The sequence below is a fragment of the Mesoplodon bidens genome (genome assembly GCF_964165515.1).
Source record: "Mesoplodon bidens genome assembly, chromosome: 5".
NCBI lineage: Eukaryota > Metazoa > Chordata > Mammalia > Artiodactyla > Ziphiidae > Mesoplodon > Mesoplodon bidens.
Window position 1 is genome coordinate 112,029,973 of NC_138161.1, and position 25,463 is coordinate 112,055,435.

A 25,463-nucleotide genomic window follows, 5' to 3' on the forward strand; every position below is an offset into this window, starting at 1 on the left:
TGGTCTCTGCCCATCAGTTTCAAGAGGATAAGTATGCAGTGCCTTTTCCTGTCTGGAGTGTTCCCTGGAGGAAGGATTAAATCATTTCAGCTCCCTTTCCAGGAACCACCCCATCCTTAGATCTAGGGTACCCAACCCTTGATACATTTTCTCTGTCCTTTCCTGGGCCCCAGTTGGAGTCTTTTGAGCTGCTTCACCCCATAGTCCCTCAGTCCCACTCTCTCTGCTTTTCCCAGGAACCTGATCAGTTTCCACCTCATCCTTCTCTCTTAGCAGGCAGAACTTTACACATATCTGGTATAACAACTCCAGTGACAACTGGTCCACACCTCCTGTGTCCAGAGCACCTCAGTTCCAATCCTGTGCAGAAGCTGGGTAGTTGCCTTTTGGTCCTATATCCCAAATGCATGAAGAGAGAATCTGATTGGTCCAGCTTATGTCAGTTGTCCATCCCTGGTCCAATCAAGTGTAACCACAGAGTAGGAAAAGAGGTCACATGATACAAACCTGGTGATCAGGCTCAGACTTGTAGGTGAGTAAGTGGTGTTGGGAGAAGTTCCAAGAGAAACATGATTTCTGATCTGAGTAGAGACTCCAAACTGTCTGCTTTACATGGAGAATGACTTCTCCCAGCAGGTGAAGTGCCTCCCAATATGTACAAGTCTGTCGTTTTCCCCTCAAATGCCCCAAGTGTAATCAAGTCTCTGTATAGAACCACATTCATTTAATCCCAGCATTCATTCATCAAGAATTAAGCACATGGGAATTCTCTGTTGGTCCAGTGGTTAGGACTCTGTGCTTCCACTGCAGGGGGTAAGGGTTCGATTCCTGGTCGAAGAACTAAGATCCCACGTGCTGGGTGGCGTGGCAAAAAATAAAAAAGAATTAAGCACATAGCCCGAATACGTTCACTGGTGAATTCTATTGATACCTAACATTTCAGGAAGAAATTCTACCAACTCTATAATCTCTTTCAGAAGACTGAAACAGAGGGAAGCTTCCTAAATCGTTCTGTAAGGCCAGCATTTTCCTAATACTAAAACCAGAAAAATACATCACAAGAAAATAAAACTATACACTAATCTCTCATTAGCATAGATACAAAAATCCTCAACAAAATATTGGCAAATCGAATCCAACAATTAATAAAAGGAGTTATACACCACAATAAAGTGGCATTTATCTCAGGTACGCAAGTCTGGTTCTACATTTTAAAATAAATTAATGTAATCTACCATGTCAACAGACTGAAGAAGAAATCACATGATCATATCCATAGATGCAGAAAAAGCATTTGACAAAATTCAACACCCTTTTATGATGAAAACTCTCAACAGACTAGGAATAGAGGGGAACTTCCTTAGCTTGATAAAACACACACACACACACACGCATACACACACTCTACAAAAAAATCCTACAGCTAACATCATACTTAATGGTGAGAAACTCAAAGCTTTCCAGCTAAGATCAGGAATAAGGCAAGGATGTCCCCTCTTACCACTGTTTTTCAACATTGTACTGGAAGTCCTAATTAATTCAATAAGACACACAAAAAATTCTTTTTAAGGTATAAAGATTGGGAAGGAAGAAATGAAACTGTCATTGTTCACAAATGACTTGATTGTCTATGTAAAAAATCTGAAAGAATTGATTCCAAAAATCCCTCCTGAAACTATTAAGCAATTATAACAAGGTTGTAAGATACAAGGTTAATGTACAAAAATCAATTGTTTTCCTATATACCAGCAATGAACAAATAGAATTTGAAATTAAAAGCACGTTACCATGTCCATTAGCAACCAACCAATAGAATTAAATACTTAGGTATAAATCTAACAAAATATATACAAGGTCTATATATGGAAAACCACAAAACTCTGATGAAAGATATCATAGAACTAAATAAATGGAGAGATATTCTATGTCGATGGATAGGAAGCCTCAATACTGTCAAGAAGTTAGTTCTTCCCAGCTTGATCTACAGGTTCAATGCAATTCCAATCAAAACCCCAGCAACATTTTTTATAGATATTCACAAACTGATTCTAAAGTTTCTGTGGAGAGGCAAAAGACCTAGAATAATCAATTCAATATTGAAGGAGAAGAACAAAGTCAGAAGACCTATACACCTAATTCAAGACTTACTTTTAAGCTAGGTACTTTATAAACTATAGTAATCAAGACAGTGTAGTGTTATTAAAAGAGTAAACAGATAGATCCGTGGAACAGAATAAAGAGTCCAGAAATAGACTCACATAAATATAGTCAACTGATCTTTGACCAAGGAGCAAAGGCAACACAATGAAACAAAGACAGCTTTTTCAACAAATGGTACTAGAACAACTGAACATCCACATGCAAAAATATGACTCTAGACACAGACTTTATACCCCTCACAAAAACTAACTCAAAATGGAACAAGATATAAATGTAAAATACAAAACTATAAAACTCCTAAAAGATAACATAGGAGAAAACCTAGATGACCTTGGGTATGGTAATGACTTTTCAGATACAACACCAAAGTCATGATCCATGAAAGAAAGAATTGATAAGCTGGATGTCATTAAAATTAAAAACTTCTTTCAAGAGAATGAGAAGACAAGCCTGGGGGAAAATATTTGCAGAAGATGCATCTGATAAAGGACTGTCATCCAAAATATTCAAAGGACCGTTAAAACTCAACAATAAGAAAACAAACAACCTGATTAAAAAATAGGCAAAAGACCTGAGCATAGACCTCACCGAATAAGATATACAGATGGCAAGTAAGCATATGAAAAAATGTTCAAGGGCTTCCCTGGTGGCGCAGTGGTTGGGGGTCCGCCTGCCGATTCAGGGGACACGGGTTCGTGCCCCGGTCCGGAAGGATCCCACATGCCGCGGAGCGGCTGGGCCCGTGAGCCATGGCCGCTGAGCCTGCGCGTCCAGAACCTGTGCTCTGCAACGGGAGAGGCCACAACAGTGAGAGGCCCGCGTACTGCAAAAAAAAAAAAAAAAAATTCCACATCATACATCATGAGGGAATTGCAAATTAAGATATAAGATTCCACTACACGCCTATGAGAATGGCCAAAACCCAGAACACTGACAACACCAAATGCTATAAGGATGTGGAGCAAAAGCGATTCTCATTCCCTGCTCCTGGGAATTCCAAAATGGTGCAGCCACTTTGGAAGACAGTTTGACAATTTCTTATGGAGCTAAACATACTCTTACCATATAATCCAGCGATTGCACTTCTCGGTATTTACATAAAAGAGACTTACATCCACATAAAAACCTATACACGTATGTTTATAGTAACTTTATTCATAATTGCTAAAATTTGGAAGTCGCCAAGATGTTTTTCAGTAGATGAATAGGTAAATAAAATACGGTACATCCGGACAATGGAATACTACAGAGCACTAAAAGGATATGAGATATCAAGCCATGAGAAGACATGAAGGAAACTTAAATGCATATTATTGCATGAAAGAAGCCAATGTGAAAAGGTTACATAGCTTATGATTCCAAGTATATGACATTCTGGAAAAGGCAAAACTATGGAGATAGTAAAAAGATCAGTGGTTTCTAGGGGCTTAAGAGGGAGGGAAGGATGAATTGGCAGAGCACAGAGGATACTGAGGGCAGTAAAATTATTCTGTACGTCACTACGATGGCAAATGCATGTTATAATACATTTGTTAAAACCCATACAACACCAAGAGTGAACCTTAATGTAAACTATGGACTTTGGATGCTAATGATGTGTCAACCAACATAGGTTCATTGATTGCAACAGATGTAACAGATGCTCTCCGATGGGGGATGTCAATAGTGGGGGAGATTGTAAGTGTGTGTGTGTGGGAGGGGCTATGTGGGAATTCTCTTTTGGCTCAATTTTACTGTGAATGTAAACTACTCTGAAAATAAATTTTATTAACTTAAAAAATAATAAAAATTTAAATCAAAAGAATTAAACACACATGCCACTGAGGAGAGACAGCATGGGGGGTGGGGAGTTGTCCAACAGTTAGAGAGAAGGGAATGTAAAACAAGGAGCGAGGGATGCCAGAAGCATGGTGGACTGGTGAGACTGCCATGTACTGACCATTGCAATCCCAAAACTAAGCTATGCGATGAGGACTTTGTAACGTGACTTGAGGTCAGGTAGGGGAAGGCTCTCTTTTAGGGTAAGGTACAAAATTTATGTCTCATCCTCAACCCAGTGAGGACCCTTGGCAAGGGATTGACCCATGCTGTGCAAGACATGATTATTATAGATACTTTGTGTCATCAAACCTGCTAAAGGGAAACCTGATAGAACAAAAGCAAGGTGGAAATGGGGAGCAAAGCACCCAAACCTGAAGTCCTTCCTCCCCTCATCCATGTTCAGACACTAAGCTTCTTCTCCTCCCACTGAGAAATGGAGGTGGAGCAGAAAGACAGAATGTGTGTCACGGACAATCCTGCCAGAGGCAGTGGAGCTGTCCGTAAGCCTAAGAAAAGCTGGGGGCTTGCCACAGCAGAGGGAAACCCACAGACTGGGAAAAGGGAAGAGGTGGGGACACTGGTGGAAGTGGAGGCATTAAAAGTAGGGTTGTCAGATTTAACAATAAAAATACAGAAAGCCCAGTTAAATTTGAATTTCAGATAAACCACAAACAATTTTTTACTATAAGAATGTCCCATGAAATATTTGGGATATCCATATATTTTAAAAAGCATTCATTGTTTACCTGAAATTCTAATTTAACTGGGTGCCCTGTATTTTATCTGGCAACCTGGTCAGAACGGCTGAGGCGCTGGGCATGTAGAGAGAGGGAGTCATGAGAAAGAGGGACGGCGCCTGAGGGGGACAGCCTCCTGGCTGGGAAGGAAAGGCTTCCTCTGAATGGTACGTTTAGATCAAGGACACAGCTGAACATTTTCATCAACTCCCCGGCTCTGTGATTCTGTCACTTATGCACCTGGAATAAAGAACTGATGGGCTCTGCTTCAGGGTTCCAGGCACGTGTTGGCTTAGCAGAGAGGAAGGAGAGACCACACACCCCTACTCCCGGTTGGTGGTAAGCAGCTGAGACACCCTCAGTGGGCACTGGGGGAGCAAAGGGAGCTGTCTGGGGAGATGCTTGGCCAGAGACACAGATTCCCCTGCCCAACCTTCCCTGCTCTCAAAGGAACCTTTCAGAAACACCCCTGAGCCAGCTTTTTTTTTTTTTTTTTTTTTTTTGCGGTACGCAGGCGTCTCACTGTTGTGGCCTCTCCCGTTGCGGAGTACAGACTCCGGACGCATAGGCTCAGCAGCCATGGCTCACAGGCCCAGCCGCTCCGCGGCATGTGGGATCTTCCCAGACCGGGGCACGAACCCGTGTCCCCTGCATTGGCAGGCGGACTCTCAACCACTGCGCCACCAGGGAAGCCCTGGGCCAGCTTTTAATGACCAGGATGATGCATAATCGATCATTGGTATGATATACCAATGTACTTATTTATTGATACTAAAAAACGTGCCCACTCACTTCAATTTGTGGTGCACCCTCGGGATTAGTTACCATTCACTGCTTTCCACTAACTGGTGGCCAGTCCCGCTCACAAGGGATGAAGGAAGGATGGGCTGTGCAGAAGCTTCACTTGAAGCCTCTTGTCAGAAAAGTTCGACCTCACGCTGTCCTCAACATGGCCTTGTGTTTTTGCCTTCTGAGTCTGTGCTGAGTCACAGGAGACTTTAGACAGGTTGCCTTGTTTAGATCCATGCCCACCTTTGTCTTTATGAAATATGTGGCATTTTCATCTCATATATATACACGTTTGAATCTTAAATAACTGGAGAATTTTCTCCAGGCACTTCTGGTTCTTGCTGGTTTAGTAACATTACTTCTGCTAACTTTGGTCATTTCCAGTAATTCTCTCTCTCTCTCTCTCTTTCTCTCTCTCTCACACACACACACACACAGAGAGAAGCATAATTATACACTTTAATTCCTAAATGCTTTTAATTGGTGTATCCCATATTTTACAGATTTTTTTGGCTTCCAATAATAACAGTAATCAGCACTGTATGTACATGTATGTCTTTATAGGTATGTAATTAAGATTAAATTATCCACTTTATTAGGTATCATCTGTTTGAATAAATGCAAAACAAGAAAAACTATTAAAAAATTGGGTTTCTGTAACAGCAGTGTTATATAAACTTCTCTCAATTCATGCCTAACTCTAGTGCAGCTTAATAATTAAATCATTAAATTTATCTTCTGTTACTTCAACACTGAATGTCATTTTCTTACCTTTCGGAGCTCAGTGCCCATATTTCATGGTCATCTGCTCACATGGCCCGTCCTCTAAGTCATTCAGCAAACATTTGAGTGCCCTCTGTGGCTCTGTGCTAGTTCTGTGGCTACAGGGATGGATACTATATGGTGCTCTCTCCTGATTTAACAAACTTATAATAAATAAATCATGACATAGCATGTTAGCTCCCCTTTAGGGAATTTGAGAAAAGCCACCATGAGGAAGTAGTGGATGACCTGGGCTTCTAAGCATGAGTAGGAGTTTTCCTCCCCCTACTAACTTTAATCCATGCGGGAAGAGACATCTTTGAATCCCCCAAGGCACACAACATAGTCTTTCTTCTGTTGTAGGTACTGAACAAATATGCCGAGATGAATGTTTGAATTATTTTTGTCCAATCTACTTTATAAAACTCATTCTGCTCCACTCTGCAAGAGGAAGGGAGTCAAGTGAAAACACACACTCCCCTTATTCAAAGCAATATCCAAGTTGTCTTGTTGTTTCCTTCTTTTACTCAACAAATATTTACTGAGAGCCTTTTTTGTACCAGGCACTATCCTAGATGCTAGGGATGCTGCAGTGTGTAAACTCTTCCATTCTAGATGAGGGAGACAGATAATAAACAGGACAAATAAAACATGCATTACGTTAGGTTGTGATCAGTGTTATGAAGAAAATCAAAGCAGAGGAGAGTGGTTAGGTAGACCCACTGAGAAGGTGAAGGAGGTGCAGGAGTTAGCCAAGAGGATATCTGGAGGAGAAGAATTCTAAGCAGACTGAGCAATACATACAAAGGTCCTGAAGCAGCAGCATGCATTCAGGGCCTGACACATTTGAGGAATAGCAAGGAAGTCAGTGCGGCTCGTGTGCAGTGAGCAAGTTCAAGAGGCTGATGGAGGAGTGCAGACTGTGAACAGTTTTGCAGAATTGTAGGAACGTGGCTTTTTCTCTGAATGAAATGGGAGGGTTTGGAGAAAAGGAGTGGTACAGTCTGCCTTACATTATAAAAAGACAGCTCTGGGGCTTCCCTGGTGGCGCAGTGGTTGAGAGTCCGCCTGCTGATGCAGGGGACACGGGTTCGTACCCCGGTCCGGGAAGATCCCACATGCCACGGAGCAGCTGGGCCCGTGAGCTATGGCCGCTGAGCCTGCGCGTCTGGAGCCTGTGCTCCGCAACGGGAGAGGCCACAACAGTGAGAGGCCCGCGTACAGCAAAAAAATAAATAAATAAAATAAAAAAATAAATAAAAAGACAGCTCTGGCTGATGTACTGGGACTAGATAGGGAGTGGAGGGGGGGAAGGTAGAGTCAGGGAGGCTTGATAAGAAGATACTAGTCATCCAGGTGAGAGATGATGGCAGCTTGGACCAGGGTGAGAGCAGTCAGTAGAGATGGTGAGGTGGGCTCATGTGCTGGGCATATTTTGATGACAATAGAGCCAACAGAATTTCCTCATGAATTGGATATAACATGTGAAAAAAAAAAGAAACAGAGGAATAAGAAATAGTTCCAAGGATTCGGGGTCGACAAACTGAAGGATGCAACTGACATTAACTGAGATGAGGAAGATGCAGGCAGAGCACGTTTAGGGGTAAGGTTAGTACATTGATCTTGGAAATGTTGAATGTAAGGTACCTCTTGGTGGAGATCCACTCAGACCCACCCACGTGGAGAGGCTGAACATACACATTAACAATGGTTGTATTACGTACAACTAGACAACTCCAGACAACTAGAGGTGGGATTTTAGACATTTCTTTCTTTCTCTTTCCCCCCTTCTCATTTCCTTTCCCCCCACCCCTTGGTTCTTTCGAATTTCTCAATAATTTAAATGCAAGTTTTACTTGTACAATAGAAAAAAAATAAGCCAAGTTTAACTTTTAAAAACAACATGACTTATGAGCTATGGGGGAGGAATAATTGAGTATCGCTTGTGTCGAAAACTTGAAATTCAAGTCCATTCAACAAGCATTCTCTGTGATCCTACTACAGGCCAGGTGTGCTGCTAGGTTCCAGGGATACCGAGATAAACAGACGTGGTTCCTGCTCTGAAGGAACTCACAGTTCAAGAGGCTCCAGGGCCAGCCTCAGTCAGTGCTGTAATCAAGGTCCAAACTGAGAACCTGGGGAGCATGAAGGAGGGAGGTAGCAGTGAGGGTGCACAAAATTCCTGTACCATAAAAACGTGACCCTGGGCCACACTGAGTGTAATTTTAATGTAGGATGGAAGCACACAGCAGGTGACAGATGGGTGATCAGGTCAATCTTTACTGAAACACAGCACACATGCCAGGGGAAGTCCAAGGACATCTCTAGAACAGGCGAAGACCCCACCCCCTCCCTACACACGTACACCCAAGCATATGTGAGCCAGGGTCCCACTGCCATGAATGGGTAAGGCCGTGGCTTGCTGATCTACATGGGAACCTTCCAGGTAACATGGCTCCAGTCGTGCTGAGGCCCAGGCCGCTGGCAGCACTGCCTGCTTTCACACATGGCAGTGCCTGATCACAGCTGATGTTCTTCAGCTCCTCCTTACACGCAGCAGGGAGACTTGGATGGGAGACATAAACACATGCAGTTTATGGTCGAGCTGGTGGACAAAAGGGAACATATTAGGAAGCCAGCAGCACTTTCTGAGCCTCTTGCGGGCTGGGCATAGGCTAGGTCCTTCATGCCATTTAAACCTCACAGTAACCTTAGAAAGCAGGTAGTACCAGCCTCATTTTACAAGGAAGGAAAGTAATACGGAGTTCCTTACCAAAGGTCACACAGTTAGGAACTGGAATTCACACTCAGGTCTACGTGGCGCCAATGCTTGTTGTTTGTCTGACCCCTGAGCCTTTCGCCAGTGGCCAGCTCCCCACGAGAACTGACACCCAACACCTGCATGGCCTGGTTCCTGCACCTCTGCTTCTGATCTGCTCCTATCTCCCTGGCTTCTTTCTGACCCCTGAAATAGTTTCCAGTTTGAGGGGCTCAGATCTGACATATCCTTGGCTTCTTTCTTCAACCAGGATTCACACTTGCTACTTGGATTATCATATGCAGTGGGAATTTGTCACTTATTTGGCTCTCCCACTTAAAAACCCCATGCCATGTTCAGGGACCTCCTTATTATGGGAGTCCTGATAGGCCCCGTTCCACTAAGAGAACTTCTAGGGCCCAAATCTTCCCTCTTCCCATCATCCCCTGGAAGCAAGATGGGGGCACAAGAGTTAGGCTGAGCTGACTCATTCTAACCTTCCAATGACTCACACCATCCCCCAAAACCCTAACCCTAGAATTCCACCACTAGAAGCTTTGTCCAGGGATCTGAGTTTTAGGAGAATTTTCCCAACTTCTACAAATGTCATTTTGGTCCCCATCTAGAGCGTACATCTATGGGGGGTTTTTTGTTTGTTTTTTGTTTTCTGTCTAATATCCCTATTTCCTTTGGGGCCTTTCCTTCCCACTCCATGGGGTTCAGGTCGGGCTGTCAGTCATGGTGGCCCTTCCGGGTCAATGAGATCCGTCCTTCCCTAGTATGATATGCAGATCTTGGGAGAGGTAAGCACCTTGTGAATCTAGGGCTGTCACAGCCACCTTTCCTTACATAAGAAGAGACTCTGAGGAATGAAGGGAGAAGAGCTAAGAGGGGGAGAGAAAGAGAAAATCCTGATGATCCTGTTTGAGCTTCTGGATCCAGCCATAACTGAAGCTGGACAGCCACTTCTAGGTTTCTCAGCCAATACCTTGCCTATTGTATAAGCTACGATGAGTTGGGTTGCTGCCACTTGCAACTAAAGTCCTGCCTATCTGCCCATTTATAACATTGACCTTCCCCCAGGGGCCTGAAAGCCTGATCTTCCTAAAGCCTGAGGAAATTGGGATGAGGGAAAGAATCTTTCTTTACATAGCAGAGAAGGGGAATTCAGAACTCAGGAAAAACAGGCAGAAGCAAAGCCAGACAGGGATTTTTAGATCTCACTCCTAATACTCCAGAAGAAACTGGACCCTCCCAAGTGTACAGTATCTTCTGTATCCTGCAGATCTTCCCCAGGGTCTCCGAGAACCTCTCACTCTCCTCTACCCCCCGGCACAGAAAGTGCCACTCACCTGCTGCATCAACCTCTCTGCCACTCTGGGGGCAGTGAGGTCTTCTGGGGAGGCCACGCTCAGCCTCAGGAGGAGGAAGCCTCCATCCTCACCTGCAAGTTGAGGACAGTAGGAAGATGAAAATATGGGTAAAAAGTCATTTCAGGAATCAAGATGTGAACTGTGCTACCCAGTCTCTGTCCCCACGCTGCATATGTGTACTCACACTCGTGTGTAAATGAGTCTGTGTTCACATAGGATCTTACCTCTACTCACTGCAAAGAGAAAGGAGTCCTCCTCTCCAGTAACTGGACCCATCGTGGAGTCTTCCCAACAAGAGGGAAGGAAATAATGTCTAGAGGCCCCATCCACATTTGGAGAAGTCAAAAGAGTAGTGTGAGGAAGGAGAAATGAAAGTGGATCTAGAAAGTTCTCAAGGCCTGGAGGCCCGGATGGGGCTGTTGGGAAAGGGGCCAGCCTGGGAGAAGGCTGCAGAGAGGCTGGTCTCTGAGGGGATACACTCAGCCAGTGCTTCCAGCTCCAGGTTAGCAAAGGTCTTTCAATCCAGCCTTCCTGACTTAGCAGCTTGTAGGCAACTTCCGTCTTTTCTTGAGCCCTAATCTGCCTGCCTTTACCTGTCACATTTTAGTCGTTTCTTCCTATTAGAATACTATTAGAATTGATCCAGCAATTGCACTCCTAGAAGTTTATCCTACAGAAAATAACACACATGTGAAAAATGTGCTATTTACTGCAGCACCGTTTGTCATAACAAAATACTGGAAAAGACCTAAATGTCCAAAAAGAGTCATGTACCACAATACTCATTGCAGCTCTATTTACAATAGCCAGGACATAGAAGCAACCTAAATGTCCATCGACAGATGAATGGATAAAGAAGATGTGGCACATATATACAATGGAATATTACTCAGCCATAAAAAGAAACGAAATTGAGTTATTTGTAGTGAGGTGGATGGACCTAGAGTCTGTCATACAGAGTGAAGTAAGTCAGAAAGAGAAAAACAAATACCGTATGCTAACACATATATATGGAATCTAAAACAAAGGTCATGAAGAACCTTGGGGCAAGATGGGAATAAAGATGCAGACTTACTAGAGAATGGACTTGAGGACATGGGGAGGGGGAAGGGTAAGCTGGGACAAAGTGAGAGAGTGGCATGGACATATATATACTACCAAATGTAAAATAGATAGCTAGTGGGAAGCAGCCACATAGCACAAGAAGATCAGCTCTGTGCTTTGTGATCTGCTGGAGGGGTGGGATAGGGAGAGTGGGAGGGAGGGAGATGCAAGAGGGAAGAGATATGGGGATATATGTATATGTATAGCTGATTCATTTTGTTATAAAGCAGAAACTAACACATCATTGGAAAGCAATTATACTCCAATAAAGATGTTAAAAAAAAAAGACCTAAATGTCCATCCATAAAACACTGGTTAAATAAATTATGGTAAAACAAAATACTGAGAAGCCATAAAAAAGAATAGCCTTGTCTCAGAGATCTGTGTTTAACACATGCTCCATTTGCATGAAAAGGAAGATGAGAGATATTATTCTATATCTATATGATATAGTATCTATGTCTATATTATATCAATATAATATGTAGAAATCTTTCATCTTCCTTCTTATGCTTCCATATGCATATTTCATGTCCAGAAGAGGATTCACAAGAAAGTGATACCATCAGTTATGTATGTAAGGAAAATTGGGGAGTTGGGGGACAGCAATGGGAGAAAGACATTTTATGGTGTACTCTTTTGTACTTACTGAATTTCAAATCATGTGAATGTATCATCTAATCAACAAATAAAAGCTTTTTAAAATAAAAATATATTAATAAATTGAGCCTTTAAAAATAAAAGCACAACAGGAGACCGAGTTTTGGAATCAAATAGACTTTCACTTGGAATTCCACTACTACTTTTTTACCATCTTTAAATCTATTTCCTCCTCTGTCAGGTGGGGGGTAAGAATACCCACCTCATAAGGTAGTTTTGAAGGTTTAGTTAGAGGAGATAACATGCAAAGCTCATACAGTAGTATACTGCCTGGCATCAGAGAGAAACTTCAGCTGGTGTCAATGCTCACTAGTTGTGAAATATTTTTATATCACCTCTGCCTGGAATACAAAAGATATTCAGTAAGGTGGTTGTGATTAATATTTTTATTTCACCCCCCCAAAAAAGGCAGTGCAAGCTGAGGATACTGCAGGGATGAGGCACGAGGAAAGAGTGATGGGAAGTGGAGGTGAAGGCTATAGGCTGACTGGGACCTGGGCTGACCCAGCAGCCACTGACAAAGCACCTCTTCCCCGAGAAATATCTGTTGTCTTAGAGATGTAGCTTTCTTTCTTTCTTTTTTTTTTAACATCTTTATTGGAGTATAATTGCTTTACATTTTTCTGTTAGTTTCTGCTGTATAACAAAGTGAATCAGCTCTACATATACATATATCCCCATATCTCCTCCCACTGCGTCTCCCTCCCACCCTCCCTATCCCAGCCCTCTAGATGGTCACAGAGCACCAAGCTGATCTCCCTGTGCAATGCAGCTGCTTCCCACTAGCTATCTATTTTACAGTTGGTAGCATATATATGTCCATGTCACTTTCTCACTTTGTCTCAGCTTACCCTTCCCCCTCCCCATGTACTCAGGTCCATTCTCTAGGTCTGCATCTTTATTCCTGTCCTGCCCAGAGATGTAGCTTTAGACTCCCAAACCTTTGCCCTATTTATTTATTTATTTTAAGTCACCATTTATGGCACCAATCCCAGCAAGTGCATCCAGTGAGCTCCATTTTCATGGGGTCCCAGCTGCTCAGAGGGCAGCAATTTGGGCCAGATGCCCACATGGTATGGCCCTGGCTGAATCAGAGGCATTCAGATAATGAGGGCTGTGTCTTTTAAGTAAAATTTGGCTCCTTGCCTGGTGCACAGTAATTACTTAACAGTCAACTCCATAGAATGGCAGAGATGCAAAGGACTTCACTGCAACCTCCTCCAGCAACTGGTGGAGAAACTGAGGCCCAGAGAGGGAGAGGGACCTGTCCTAGGTCACTCAGGTTGTTAAAGGCAGAGACAAGATCCCAAACCATTTCTCCACACTTTTTCCATACACCACCTTAATTCTGCTCATTACTGATTTTGGCAAGAACCACTAGAAGATCATGAAGAGGTGACATCAGAGACAGGGCTCAGAATAGGCCCCCAGATCTTTCCTTTCTCCCTACTCCCTAAACATGCAGACTCCAAACCCCAAATCCCCAAAAATCACACATGGGAGAAGCCGTTCACCTGCAGTAACATCTGTCAGACTTGTCTGAGCACTGGTGGGCGTGGCTGTTGAGGGTTTCCCTCCAGCTGTGCTGGCTGTCTTCAAGGTCTTTGCTGAGGCTGTGGTCTTGGCTAAGGTGATGTTTGTTTCTTGGCTGCTGTTGGCTGTAGCCAGATGGACAGAAGGAAGAGGGCTCCTGCTGTTGGGAACAGGCTCACTGAATGTGATGTCTGTGGTAGAAGTCTCTGAGGGGGTGGAGCTCATGATGGTCGTTACTTCAGACAGGCTGTAGACTGTAGTTGAGAACCCAGCAGGGGAAGTCACCTTGCCTACTGTTGATGCAGTCCCTGTGGAGACTGTAACTGCTCCTGAGACCTTGGTGTGCCTTGTTGTCTCAACAGAGAGGGATGAGTTTTCTTCCAAGAGGTTCATGCTAACTGTCACCAAAGTCCCACTGGGGGCCGTGGCCTTGGCTGCTGTTGTTTCCATTTCTGTGGTGCTACTGATGGTGAGTGTGATGTCAGGTGTGGCTGATTCTGTGGCGCTGGCTGTTGACAAGGTCTCAGCAGAGGTTGTGGTCCTGGCGAGGTGTGATTTTACTTCAGTGGAGTCAGGCAAAGCTGATGTCTCAGGGGTAGGCAGGGCCTTTCCTCCCGTGGGGCTGCGATCTATGTCTGAGGTCCCAGGGATGCTGGCAGTTGCTTCTATTTCTATAACACTGCAGTTGATCACCTCGATGTTGCTGATGTTGTAGGTAACCAAGACTTTAGTCAGAGCAGCGATGTCAAGTGACAGGGCTTGTGAGGCGGTGATGGCTGGAACTGAGCTGTCAGAGGAAGCGCTGCTCTCCGAGGACAAGGTCTCAGCTTCTGTAGAGGTGTGAGCTAATTTCAAGAAGACTACCATTATTCTCCTTGCCTCTTCAGAGCTGTCGAAATTGCAAAGGGTGTCAAAGGCGGCTTTCGAGAGCTCAGTGCCTGTGACGGTCTCAACTGTGGTCATTCCACATCCCGTGGGGCTGCCACTTGTGGCTGATGTCTCCATAGGAGTGGTGATCACAGCCGAGGACTTGGAAGGCATTATTTTTATGAGGGCCATGGTCTTGTTTTCCCTGTTCTCTGTTACTGAAATGGTGCTGCCTGGGAGGAAGGTCCTATCAGAGGTCTGGGTGCTTAGGGTTTGAGTTTCCAAAGAGATATGGTTTGACATAGAGGTCTCGGTGAGGTCAGTGGTCTGGAAGACTCCCTCTGAGCTCGTCCTGACCCCTGGAATCACAGCAGGCACTTCTGTGTAGCCTGATTCACTGGTGCTGGGGCCTGTATTGGGTAAGACCAACTTTGTGAGCTATGAGTCCCAGGGCACTGACTTCACACAAGCTCTTGTGCTTATGCCCAGGGCACTGCTGGGAGGAAGGTGGGGAGGGGGACTGCTTTTACCCTATTTTTCATCTATATATTCAAGGAAGAAGAGGCACTATTGGGAAGACCAGGCCCACGTAGCAGCCATGGAACTGGGATTGCCCTGACTGATGTCCTCTGATGGCCCACATGAGGCAAGCAATCCCCAGAATCTAGTTGATTATTGGTCTGAAACCATCTGAGTGAATGTGTAGGGCCAGGATCCAGCTTCAAGGGGGAGCAAAAAAGGCAGAAGACTCAAGTGAGCCAAGAACTGCAGAGCAGGGACTGCGACTCTTAGAACTTTCTGGAAGAATCTTGTCACTTTTTTTTTTAATGTTTATTTATTTATTTATTTTCTTATTAGTCATCCATTTTAGAGCCCCCCCCCCTTTTTTTTTTTTTGCGGTACGCGGGCCTCTCACTGTTGTGGCCTCTCCCGTTGCGGAGCACAGGCTCCGGACACGCAGGCTCAGCGGCCATGGCTCACGGGCCCAGCCGCTCCGCGGCATGTGGGATCTTCCCGGACCGGGGCACGAACCCACGTCCCCTGCATCGGCAGGCGGACTCTCAACCACTGCGCCACCAGGGAAGACCTAGTCATCCATTTTATACACATCAGTGTATACATGTCAATCCCAATCTCCCAATTCATCATACCACCACCCCCTTGTCACTTTCCTATCAATTCTCTTCTCATCCAGTGACTGTTTCCTCATGGAAGTAAAACACTTCAACCACAAGAAACATCTGTGGTTTTGTGTTGAGAGGTAGCTGTGGGGATTGGAGGAGGGGAATTTCCTGGACAGTGTGGGTGATGGCTGCTGCAAAAAAGGGAAGCAGGCAGAGTCCCCGGGGCTCTAGCAAAGGAAAAGGGCAAGCTGCCCACCTGCTCAAGGCTCTCCTGAACGCGGGCCTTAGACGGCAAGGAGGGACCCCTGGAACTCCGGAAATGATGAACCCAGCGTCTTCCACAGGAAACAGGGAGCCGGTGACGCAAACGTGTACTTTTTAGAAAAATGCGGCTAGCATGTCTCCCCAGGGCAGGATGTCTCTGCTCACTGGACTGACACTCTGAGGTCGTGTGAGTGGAGGGCCAGCAGGCATGCATTGCCCGGGGGAGGCTACAGCAAATATTTAGGAGCTGACACGGGTGCCTCTCCTGTCTACAGAGGGAGAGGGGCTCTCTCTCTTTGTAGGCCATGGTGCCTCTTAAGGAGGGTTGCCAGATTTAGCAAATAAAAATACAGGATGCCCAGTTAAATTTGAATTTGAATTTCAGATAAACAAGGAATTATTTTAATGACAAATTTTTTTCTTTTTTTTTTTTTTTTTTTAACCAGTACGCGGGCATCTCCCTTTGCGGAGCACAGGCTCCGGACGCACAGGCTCAGCGGCTATGGCTCACGGGCCCAACCGCTCCGTGGCATGTGGGATCTTCCCGGACCGGGGCACGAACCCGCGTCCCCTGCATCGGCAGGCGGACTCTCAACCACTGCGCCACCAGGGAAGCCCGACAAATTTTTTTAGTATGTGTAATTTTCCATGTAATATTTAAGACATACTTATACTGATAAACTCATTACCTGAAATTCAAATTTAGGTGGACACCCTGTGTTTTATCTAGTAACCCTACTCTTGGAAGGAAAAGATGAAAATATAAGCATCCTTGTTCGGGGTTCTTATGGTTTAAGATGGTCTTTCCTGACACCTACTGGCCCCAAAGTACCCAAGGACCCAAAGGAGGGCCAGGACCATTTGGTCACCTCTACCCAGGGTGTCAGGACAGGTCCTCGGCTTGACCTCTTGTGTCTCCCATTGGATAATGAAGCATCACTGGGCCAGGAGGCAAGAGACTGGGTTCTACTCCCAGGCGTGTTGCCTACCAGCTCTGGAGTCTGATGATTTACTGGTGCAAATCCTGACTCTGTCCCCTACCAGCGAGGGTCTCATACCTGCCTTGCTATGGGGTGAGGACCAAAGGGGAAGGGGAATGGGGAAGCCCTTACATTCCAAAGCCTGCAGGGGGTTATTAAGTATCCCTCCCTGACCATGTCGTTTCAAGGAGTCACCTGAGAGCACACAACCTACTTTCATATAGCGAGAGTTTCAGGCTGTACCCACATGAGAATTAGGTGGTCATGGCATTCCCTCTCATTACCTGTTCAGTGCGGTCTACCTACACACACAAACCACGATTTTACAGAAATATGCTTGCTTCTCTCCACTTCAAAGCCCGAGATACTTCTCTGAGCCTCTCAGTCCCCACAGGTGGAGGCAGAACCCTTCTGCGGCCGCCCACACAGCCTGAAGCTCAAGCTGTGGGGTCTGGCCACTGACCTCCCCTCACACATTTTCTTCCTTTCTTGGGAGCCTTGTGGGGTCACCCTGCGGTGAAACCTCCTCACGCTTCCCAAACCCATAGCCTCTTCATCTCTGGGGCCCTCACAACCCCCCACCCAACTCTCTTACCCACTGGGGCTCTTCTCAAACAGAGCAAAGCCCACCCTGGCTCTTTACAGCTCTAGAATGCTGCAGCTCTCCTGACCCATTCCTCAAATCAAACTGGTGGAGAGGAAAGCATGTGGACTTTGGACTCTGAGTTCGAGTCCCCTCTCTGCTGCTTGCTCAGCTGCTTACCAACCTTGTGACCCGGCCAATTCTCCCAGCTCCACGCCTACATTTTCCCATCTGTGGAATGGAGCTGGGGTACCTATTTCATAGGATTGTGAACATTACATTAAATTAAATGTCAAATGTGCAGCACAGGACTTCCCTGGTGGCACAGTGGTTAAGAATCCGCCTGCCAATGCAGGGAGCATTGTTTCGAGCCCTGGTCTCGGAAGATCCTACTTGCTTTGAAGCAACTAAGCCCGCAAGCCACAACTACTGAGACCACATGCTACAACTACTGAAGCCCGCACGCCTAGAGCCCGTGCTCAACAACAAGAGAAACCACCGCAGTGAGAAGCCCGCGCACAGCAACGAAGACCCAACGCAGTCCAAAAAAAAATTAGAAAAAAAAATGTGCAGTACAAGCCTGGTATAGATCATGAGTGCATGCAGGAGGCAGTGTGGTCCAGGGGTTAGGTATGTGTGGAATAAAAGCCTGGTTCTGCAGACAAGTTACTTAATCCCGGTAAGAAGACTCAGTCTCCTCACTGCGGGTGGGGGGCTGGACGAGAGTAAGAATGAGAATTGTATCTCTCTCTCACAGGGTTAATGTGAGGATTAAAAGGATAGTGATGGCTGAGTAGAGTTGCCTGTGCTATACAGTGGGTTCTCATTAGTTATCTATTTTATACATAGTATCAGTAGTGTATATATGTCAAAATGTCATCAAACTGTATATATTGTGTTACAACTTTTTTCATTCAATAAAACGTTATGGGTATATCCATGTCAAAAAAAAAAGTGATGATCACAAAGAAAAAAAAAAAAAAAAGATAGTGGTGGGAGTATATGGGAAATCCCTGTACCTTCCTCTCAATTTTGCTGTGAAGCTAAAACTGCTCTGAAAAATAAAGTCTTAAAAGATAACATGGTAATGATGTGTCAGTGTAGCTTCCTCGATTGTAATACATGTACCTCTCTGGTGAGGGATGTTAATAGCACAGGAGGCTGTGGGGAGGTGGGCAGAAGATACATAGGAATGTCTGTACTTTCTGCTCAATTTTGCTGTGAACCTAAAACTGCTCTAAAAAATAAAGTCTATTTTTACAAGAGATAATTCATGTGACAAGCCTCGCACAGTTCCTATTACAGATCAATGTTCATTCTCTTCTTTCATAAAAGCCTGTCTCTCTCAGAATCCACCCTCCACAAGCAGCCTGTGACAGTCACACTTTTCACACAAAAATGGGTTTTTGAAGGAAATTCATGCTAGAAAATTAACTTGGAGGAGAAAGAATCTTGTCAAGCCACATTCTTAGGCTTTAATCAGATTTATCACCAGCCTGCACCTCCCTGACCCCCACAATCTCCCCGCCCCACGTACTCACACCCACACAGGCATAAAGACAAACCCACAGCAACCTCATATTTGTATGGACTGCAGAGTCCCATGTGCTTAAGCTGACCCACTGCCGTTGCCTACTATCAGCCATAGTAATACTTCATGTATAGCTTTATGGTTGACGATAACTAACCCGAGAGAGCTACCCTCACCCACAAAGGGCTGCAGTACAGAAGCTCCCACCCAGAGTTAGAAGAGAAGCCCACAGGCACCCTCTTGCCTCCTTACCTGCAGAGCTCCCAGGAGCCCCAGCCACCCAGCAGAAGAAGAAAAGGGGCAGAGCCAGGCCCCCGAGAAAGCCCATCCTAGCTGGGGCTCCGGCCACCATTGCCCAGCAGATCTGCCCACTGCCTCTTGCTGCCACCTTTTCCTGCTTGCTCAACCCGCGGAGCAGGGGCGGGCCACCTACCTAGGTGTGGCTGGGTAGTTTCCAGGATGCAACCAGGTGATCACAAGTGCACAGGCTGAGAGCTGGCAGGTTGTGTGTCAGGGCTGACAAGGAGCTAACCCTCCTGCCGCCCTTGCCCACTGACAACCCCCTCTCTGAAGTTTGGTTTGAAGCTATGGAATCATTTCCACAGTGATATTCATCCCCTGGGTCCTGTAGGCAGGGAGGCCATGGAAGATGGTGTTTCACATACATTTCCCCCTTCCCACAGCCTTTCCCCTCTCCCTCTCCCCTTGTGCATGGGGCTTTGGCTTCTATTTAGAGAAACATGGGTTTTATTCCTAATTCTAGATTTACTAGCTCTATAATCTAGGGCAAATTGAAGAACTTTCTGAACCTCAACCTCCTGATCTGTAAAATGGGCATAATCCTTACCTCACTGGGCTGTTTCATGAGGCTCACATGAGATAAAAAGGCTCTAACAGTGCCTGCTACATACTTGGTGCTTGTTGAAAACATATACATTTTAGTTGCTCAATAAATGAGTGAAGGCCCTGATGTCCACTCAGATCCTCAAGCAACAGAGAGAAGGAACAGCCCCCTGAAGTCTGCAGGAGACAGCTCTCCAGTGTGGGGCAGGACTCTGATCCCTAACATCCTTCCATCTTTACATCCTGTGATCCAGCATCCCAGCCAGAGGCAGGATCATGTCTTGGGCCAGACTGGAGGTGTGGGGTAGGGAGAGCACAGCTGGGAGAAGGGAAAGTGTAAGTGTGCTGGTCTGTGTCCCCAGGCCTGGGAGGAGGGACACTGAGGGTGATTACTTAGGGAACCTTGGGGATTTGGCCACAAGACGGGGAATGAGGCTGCAGAATGTATTTCCAAATGCCCTAGTGAAGAATCTTATCCCCTCAAAGGGCCAAGGACATAAGCTGTTATGGCCACAGCCAGTGGCCAGACAAGGTATCTTGGGGATTTCAGGGCAAGAGGTTTGTGATGAAAGCAGCTCCAGAGTAGAGGAAAGCTTGCTGAACAGGTGTCAAGAAATCACAAAATCTGGCCGGCCCGGTCAGGCCCCGGCGCGGCCTACACGCTTCGTTCACCCGCTCCCGCCCCGGCTCCGCGCCCGGCCATGGCGGAGTCCTCGCCCGCCCGACGCCCGGTGCCCCTCATCGAGTCGGAGCTGTACTTCCTTATCGCCCGGTACCTATCGGCCGGCCCGTGTCGGAGAGCCACCCAGGTGCTGGTGCAGGAGCTGGAGCAGTACCAGTTGCTGCCGAAGAGGTTGGATTGGGAGGGCAACGAGCACAACAGGAGCTACGAGGAATTGGTCTTGTCCAATAAGCATGTGGCTCCTGATCATCTGTTGCAAATCTGCCAGCGCATCGGTCCCATGTTGGATAAAGAAATTCCACCCAGTATTTCAAGAGTCACTTCTTTACTTGGTGCAGGAAGGCAGTCTTTGCTACGTACAGCAAAAGGTACCTTAATTTGAAGCAGTGTTCTGCTTTGTATTATTAGCTTAATAATTATTATAATTGTGAAGTAATGTAAGCATTGTGGAAGAAAGGTGATATGTAACTAAAAACCATGCTGTGGACTATAAAATTCTCTGCATTTAGCCTAGACGTTGAATTTTATTACATCAGTGTTTAATGGGTCCTTCTGCATTTAAAAAAATGATAAAGGTATAGATGTTAAGCTTAAAAGCTTGAATTTATTCTGAGATGTGTTTGAGGTTTTATCAATGTGAGTTCTTATTTTTCCATTTTGTAGCTCACTTATAACTTCATTGAATGTAATTGTATGTGTCTAATAAACTCTTTAAATGCTAGAAGTATTTCATTTGATATTTAGATTCTGAAGCCCTTTTATAAGGGGAAATGATTTTCTAAATTCGGTAGCAGTTTGAAAATGAGCACCAAAAATGTACAAATGCATGGTTCTTTTTCACCAGTTTAATTTTTTTGCGAAATTATGTGGTAGCAAAATGTTTGGAATTGCTGTTCTTTTTCTGTTAGCTTGGTATAAATTACTTAGACTCAGTATATGTCTGTGATATGATCTTTGTATACAACGTGGCTTGACTGCTAATGGGCAAGAATGTTGGCTCTTCTGATCCTGAGTCTACGACAAGTTCCTCCCTCATGATTATTTTTAAGATCTGTTGCTGATGTGATGCTCCCTCTTAGATGCTCCACCAGTATAAAGTTTGACTGAGAAAGAACAACCCTTCCTCTTGGTTCCATGCCAGACTGGTTTGTCAGCTTTAGTTGTTTCTCGGTGCTCTGTGGTCATGCCACGCTGTGGCTTGAATCAGGAAACTGTTCATATTCTTCCTTTTTCTGTGTCCCTATTCACCTTGTAATTATTCTGTTTTAGGTTGTTACATAGTAGTTGCCTGGGTAGCCTGTTCTCCTGTTTTCTTTACTTGTGTCAAGCTCTATGTCGTTTTGTGATGAGCACTGCTTTAGAACTGGCAGACCTTAGAAGAAACTTCAGCAAGCTGTCCTAGGGTAGGGACCATATTTCTCTGTTTTGTACTAGTGACACAAGAGGATGCCTTGTAACTGCTCTTGGATAATGATAGTGGTGATGAATTCATTCATATAACACATGATATGCCTGTTAGTTTGGGGCACCCGAGGCTCAGTAGAGGGTTTATATGATGCCTTTCTTACCTTCCTCTTTCAGTTGTGAAGAAGCACATTTCTAGCACAGCATAATCTGTGTTCTGCTGCTATCTCCTATAGAGGGGGTAGACAGTTTTTCTTAGTATATTTGCTAAGAGGGGTAGGACTTGAGAATTAGTGTTCAGACTCAAAGATCCTACATATGCCCTTTTGTAAAGGATTATGTATGATCCTAAAACAAGAGGAAAGCCATTTAATTTTGTCAGTACTTTCTAAGGAGATTAAAATCATGGTAATATTGGCCATCATTAGTTTTAAAACTCAGTAACATTTCAGTAAGTTAATTAAGTCAGGATTTTCATATAAACCAAAAAAATTAAATTTTCCTTACAGAAATTTCTGGTTTTGGAAAGTTGGATCAGCTGTGATTAAGACCTTTATCATGAATAATTGTATGGTATAATTCTGCAATGAAAAATAAAAACCTGTTTGGCATTGAGTGGGACTTGGAGTTGAAAGATCTGGTTTTATGGTCCATCTTGACTAATCATTTGCAGTGGATCTCTTTAAAGGTCCTGGAACCTTTGAGCCTCAGTTACCTCACTTGTAAATTGGCAATGATACCTACCTCACAGGGTTGTTGTGAGGATTCAATGAGATAATGTATGTGGAAAGCACTTTGTAAATTGTAAAGTGCTACACAAATGTTAGTTGTTGTTGTTGTATCTGAGATGTCTTAAATTTTTTTTTTCCTTCAGAAATAGTCTAATAAACCTCTAGGGCTTTTCTGTTAAAAAAAAAAAAGAAATCACAAAATCTCACAGCTGGAAGGAAATTTAAAGTGGAATCAGAAGGTCTAGGTTTGGGACTTCCCTGGTGGTGCAGTGGTTAAGAATCCGCCTGCCAGTGCAGGGAACACAGGTTCGAGCCCTGGTCCGGGAAGATCCCACATGCCGCGGAGCAACTAAGCCCGTGCGCCACAACTACTGAGCCTGCGCTCTAGAGCCCGCGAGCCACGGCTACTGAGCCCGCATGCCACAACTACTGAAGCCCGTGCTCCTAGAGCCTGTGCTCCTCAACAAGAGAAGCCACCGCAGTGAGAAGCCCATGCACCACAACGAAGGGTAGCCCCAGCTCACTGCAACTAGAGAAAGCCCGCATACAGCAATGAAGCCAAAAATAAATAAATTTTTTTAAAAAAAGGTCTAGGTTCTGTTTCCAGCTCCTTCATTGGTAGTGGCCCAAGAGCTCTGTGTGATCTTGGACAAGTTATTTGCCTTCTCTGGGCCTCTGTCAATAAGACCTCTGAGGTCCTCTTGGCCATGAAGTCTGAGGTTCTGCGTTTGGTGTGAGCCACTGTCTTCTAGAACTTCACCCTCCGTTGGGATAAAGGGCTCTGTGGCCTGGAAGGAGAAGGGAGTCATTCTAGGGCACGGGGGTGGGATGAGGGGAGGAAGACTCTATGAGAAGGCACTGAGGGGTCCGTCTGGGACACAGCCCAGCACTTGGGTTCAGGGATCTTGGACCCCAGTTCCAACCACACTGTTAATCCGTATAGTACTCCTGCCAGGCTGAGCCCTTCCACCCTCCCATTCAACCTCAGTCCTTCACTTTATAAAATGGGAGAATGGATTTCCCCTTGGGGGGTGGGTAGGTGGGGAGAGGAGGCCCCAGGGCCATACAGTGACCTGAATTCTGTTTGACCCGATCTAGTAATGACTGATCTGGTGTGACTCTTCACCCTTGAGAAGACAGAGGAGAAATCCAGCAAGAATGCAACTCCTTTCAGCCGCCATATACATATGGGAACATATGTATATGTATAACTGATTAAATTTGTTATAAAGCAAAAAAAAAAAAAAAAAAGAATGCAACTCCTTTCAGCCGCCTCCCTCCCCTCCTGGCCCACCTGTCTGCCCCACCCTAGCGGGGAAAGGGACTTCCTCATTCTAGCGGCCAGTGGCTTAATCTACAGACTGAGGTACTCCAGGTGCCCTTGCACTCCCACCACAGACTTCCCTTCTCCATTTCCTTTCTCTTCTCATCCTCTAAGTGATCAACAGCTCAGCTCTAGCCCAGTTGTCTATGATGAGATCTAACCAGGAACCTGCTAGAAGGGAAGCCTGCTGAGTGTTTCCCTGGGTTTTGCTGAATTTTGTCTGGTCCATCTTCCCCTGTATCTGGGGGAATTTCCAAGCCTGGACACATGACTGTTGGCCCTGGGGGCATAATAGTCTTATCCAGAAAGTTCCTGGACATTTTGTTCAGCCCAACTCAGCTCTCACCCTGAATGAGCATAGGAGGCTAGTTTTATTAATTTAGCAGACATATATGGAGCACCTACTAGATGCCAGACACTGTTCTAGGCACCCAGGATACATCACTGAGTAAAACAGATCCCTTCCCTCATGGAAATAACTTCCCAGTGAAAGGAGATGGCAAACATTAATAAGTGAATGATATAGGGATGAATATTATGGAAAAAAGAAAAAAAAAGACAGCTAAGAAGAACCTGGTGTGTGTAGCGTGGAGAGGTGAGGGACAGATTAAAGTATTAAATAGCACCATGGGATCTGAGCAATGACTCCAAGCTGGTGAGAAAGTTAGCCAAGTGGATACGTGGGGAAGAACACTCCAGGCAGCGGAACTGCTAGAGAAAGATCCAGAGACCTAAGGCAGGACCTAGTTCAAGAAGCACAAAAGAGGGCATGTGGCTGGAGCCACGTGAGAGGGCAGAGTTGGGGGGCAGGGGAGCAGGATGATAAGGCATAGGTGACAAAGGGCCTTGCCAGCCTTGGGCGCTGGGTTCTTGGAGTGAGGTGGGAGCAGCCCCTGGGGAGTTTTGAGCGGAGGAGTGATGGGTTCTAACTTGGGTTTTAGAAGGACCACTCTGGCAGCTGTGGTCTGGAATAGAAACTGGAATAGAGTTGGGAGGCTTTTGCCCTAGTCCAGGTAAGAGAGGAGGGTGGCTCTGACCACAGTGGTACCAGAGGAGGTTGGAGTTGGTCAGATTCTGGATATATTTTGAAAGTAGAGCCAACATGACTTCCTACCAGATCGGTGTGGGCTGTCAAAGGAAGAGAAAAGTGAAGAAAACTACAGACTTCTCAGCCTGAACAAATGGAAGGATGGAGGTGTCACCAGCGCCACTTGGGTCTGTGTCTGTTGGGAGGAAAAACTTTTTCCTCTTCCAACCTGGGTCCAGTGACTGGAGGCCTGCAACTTAACAAAGAAAAGACAGATGAACAGGAGAAAAGACAAAGTTTATTTACACGTGCACTAGGGAGCTGCTTAGTAATGAGTAACTCACTGAATAACCAGAGACAAAAGTTTCTACACCACACTTAACAAAGGCATGGGGCTTAGGACCTC

The 25,463-nt window shown here is 45.3% G+C and overlaps 2 protein-coding genes across 2 annotated transcripts; one reads left to right on the plus strand and one right to left on the minus strand.

Annotated features, from left to right (window-relative positions):
• Positions 1 to 8,658: 8,658 nt before the first annotated feature.
• MUC20 (mucin 20, cell surface associated) lies at positions 8,659 to 14,756 on the minus strand (the record flags this gene model as incomplete). Its single annotated transcript, XM_081235362.1, has 3 exons — positions 8,659 to 8,874; positions 10,380 to 10,471; positions 13,679 to 14,756. The coding sequence occupies 3 exons, from the start codon at positions 14,754 to 14,756 to the stop codon at positions 8,806 to 8,808; spliced, it is 1,239 nt and encodes a 412-aa protein (XP_081091488.1). The 3' UTR covers positions 8,659 to 8,805.
• Positions 14,757 to 20,523: 5,767 nt separating this feature from the next.
• LOC308617610 (bromodomain and WD repeat-containing protein 1-like) lies at positions 20,524 to 22,482 on the plus strand. Its single transcript, XM_081234829.1, has one exon. It carries the CDS (start codon positions 20,591 to 20,593, stop codon positions 20,951 to 20,953), a length of 363 nt encoding a protein of 120 aa, XP_081090955.1. The 5' UTR covers positions 20,524 to 20,590; the 3' UTR covers positions 20,954 to 22,482.
• The last annotated feature ends 2,981 nt before the right edge of the window (positions 22,483 to 25,463 follow it).

Bases quoted from the DNA above. Each gene is read 5' to 3' on its own strand.
- LOC308617610 (XM_081234829.1), top strand. From the start codon at position 20,591: ATGGCGGAGTCCTCGCCCGCCCGACGCCCGGTGCCCCTCATCGAGTCG.